Source organism: Zingiber officinale, chromosome 4B (assembly GCF_018446385.1).
Source record: "Zingiber officinale cultivar Zhangliang chromosome 4B, Zo_v1.1, whole genome shotgun sequence".
Classification (NCBI taxonomy): Eukaryota; Viridiplantae; Streptophyta; class Magnoliopsida; order Zingiberales; family Zingiberaceae; genus Zingiber; species Zingiber officinale.
This window is the reverse complement of record NC_055993.1, coordinates 76,682,270-76,684,104: the sequence shown is the minus strand read 5'-3', so window position 1 is coordinate 76,684,104 and position 1,835 is coordinate 76,682,270. Positions and strand designations below refer to the sequence as shown.

Here is a 1,835-nt window from a genome sequence, read left to right as displayed (position 1 = left end):
AACTCTTATTTTTTTATTATTTGACGAGAGTTGTACACTTATGATTTTGTCTATTATAAGAACTGTTACAATATATAGCAACTTGTGAAAATAATATTTCTTTAATTTAAAAAAAAAACAACAACAACAATCATTTGACGTTCTTAAATCACGAGATAAAACGACACAATATTACAATTTGAGAGACGACGACGTAACCAGAGAACCGATCACATACGCAAATCAATGTATTACAGCACATTAATTGCTCAGTTGGCGACTCGGCAGTTGGCCCGAACCTCACCGTCGTAGCCAGCGAGGACGCCGATGGCGCCCATCTTCACGATGGCGGCGGCGAACTTACTCTGGAAGCCCCAGTAGTCGCCGGCGAGGTTCTTCACCTGCGCCGCCGTGCCTTGCGTGGACAGCAGCGCGTAGTCGGAGGTGAACAGCGCGCGGTCGCCGAGCACGAGTTGGTAGTAGCGGTTGTCAAACTTGTGCGGCGACTGCGGGTCCATCGGTGCGGTATTGTTGCTCCCCCGCGGGCACTGCTTCCTCAGCTCCGACGCGTACTCCACCTCCAGCGCCGGGGATGCCGAGTACAGCCGCTCGGAGAAGGCGTCGCAGTGCGCAATGCCCACGGTGTGGGCCCCCGACAGGACGATCATGTCGGCCTGACTCAACCCTTTGGAGACGAACAAGTGGGTGAGCGCGGCGAGCTCAGAGTCCGGCGAAGGGAGGATGTCAGCGTCGGTGGCAACGGAGATCTTCCCGTCCCTTCTCCCCGACGGCACCTCGTACTGAATTCCTCCGTACTGTCCAATTAAGAATCTTAATCAACGATCGATCAATTGCCGAACAAGATCGAACAGAGTCAACACAAGACCGTTACATGAACGACGGCGTCTCTGGCAGCGAAGGCGAGGAGATCGGCGCAGGAGACAACTCCCCTGCAGGCGGCTTCCAGCTTCTCCTTCACGGCGTCGATAATGTCGAATCCTTCGAGCGTGAGGTTGATCTCCGCGTCCTTCTCGGCTTTGCTACTGTTGGTGGAATCCAGCAAAATCGAACCATCGCAACCCTGATCGATACAAACACTTGGATTCGTCAGCAATATTACAATTTGACGAGAGGAGGAGACGGAGAAGTGCGATCGATCACCCTGACGAAGCAATCATGGAAGTGCATTCTGATCAGGTCGGCGCCGACGCCTTCGTCGTCTCCGAGGGCCTTCTCGATCTCCTCTTTGACAATGGCCTCGGCGTGAGGGCAGCTTTGAGAGTAGAATCCGACCTTGAGCTGAGCCTCTGCTCTCGTCACGCCACCAATCCACAAGGCCATGGAGAAGAAGGCCACTAGCATCTCTCCTCTTCCCAACTCCATTTCCGATCACCGATCTCTATATATCCTCTGGATATTTTTCTTTATATAGGAAGGCAAGCGAAGGAAAGGAGATCTTTATAGTATTCCTAAAGAACCTTTATTGGATTTTAAGTAGATCTAAAAGCATTATATATATATATATATATATATATATATTAGTTGGAATTATATGTTGAGTGCATTATAAATGAAAGCAATAGTGCAGTGAGATGGTCCACTGTACCGGCGAGGTATCTGGTGGGAAGTTGACATATTAATTTATTTGGTGAAGGGTCTAAAAAATAAAAAATAAAAAATAAAAAATAAAAATAAAAAAGAAGGGTTTTTTTTAGCGTGATAAATGTTCAGACAAGGACTTTTCTTGTGAGTTTAGCAACTAAACCTACATTAAGGGTTAGGGATCTCAACAAAGCTAAGAAGAATAAGTTTTAGAGTATTTAAGTTTATATAACAAGTTAACCGAGTCAAGTCTA

General features: G+C 47.2%; 1 protein-coding gene across 1 annotated transcript; it reads right to left on the bottom strand.

Moving 5' to 3' along the window:
- Window positions 1-1,456, bottom strand: LOC121977621 (peroxidase 5-like). Its single transcript, XM_042530091.1, has 3 exons — window positions 1,141-1,456; window positions 872-1,060; window positions 1-794 (listed from the first exon to the last, which is right to left on the bottom strand). The coding sequence occupies exons 1-3, from the start codon at window positions 1,360-1,362 to the stop codon at window positions 249-251; spliced, it is 957 nt and encodes a 318-aa protein (XP_042386025.1). The 5' UTR covers window positions 1,363-1,456; the 3' UTR covers window positions 1-248.
- Window positions 1,457-1,835: the final 379 nt, after the last annotated feature.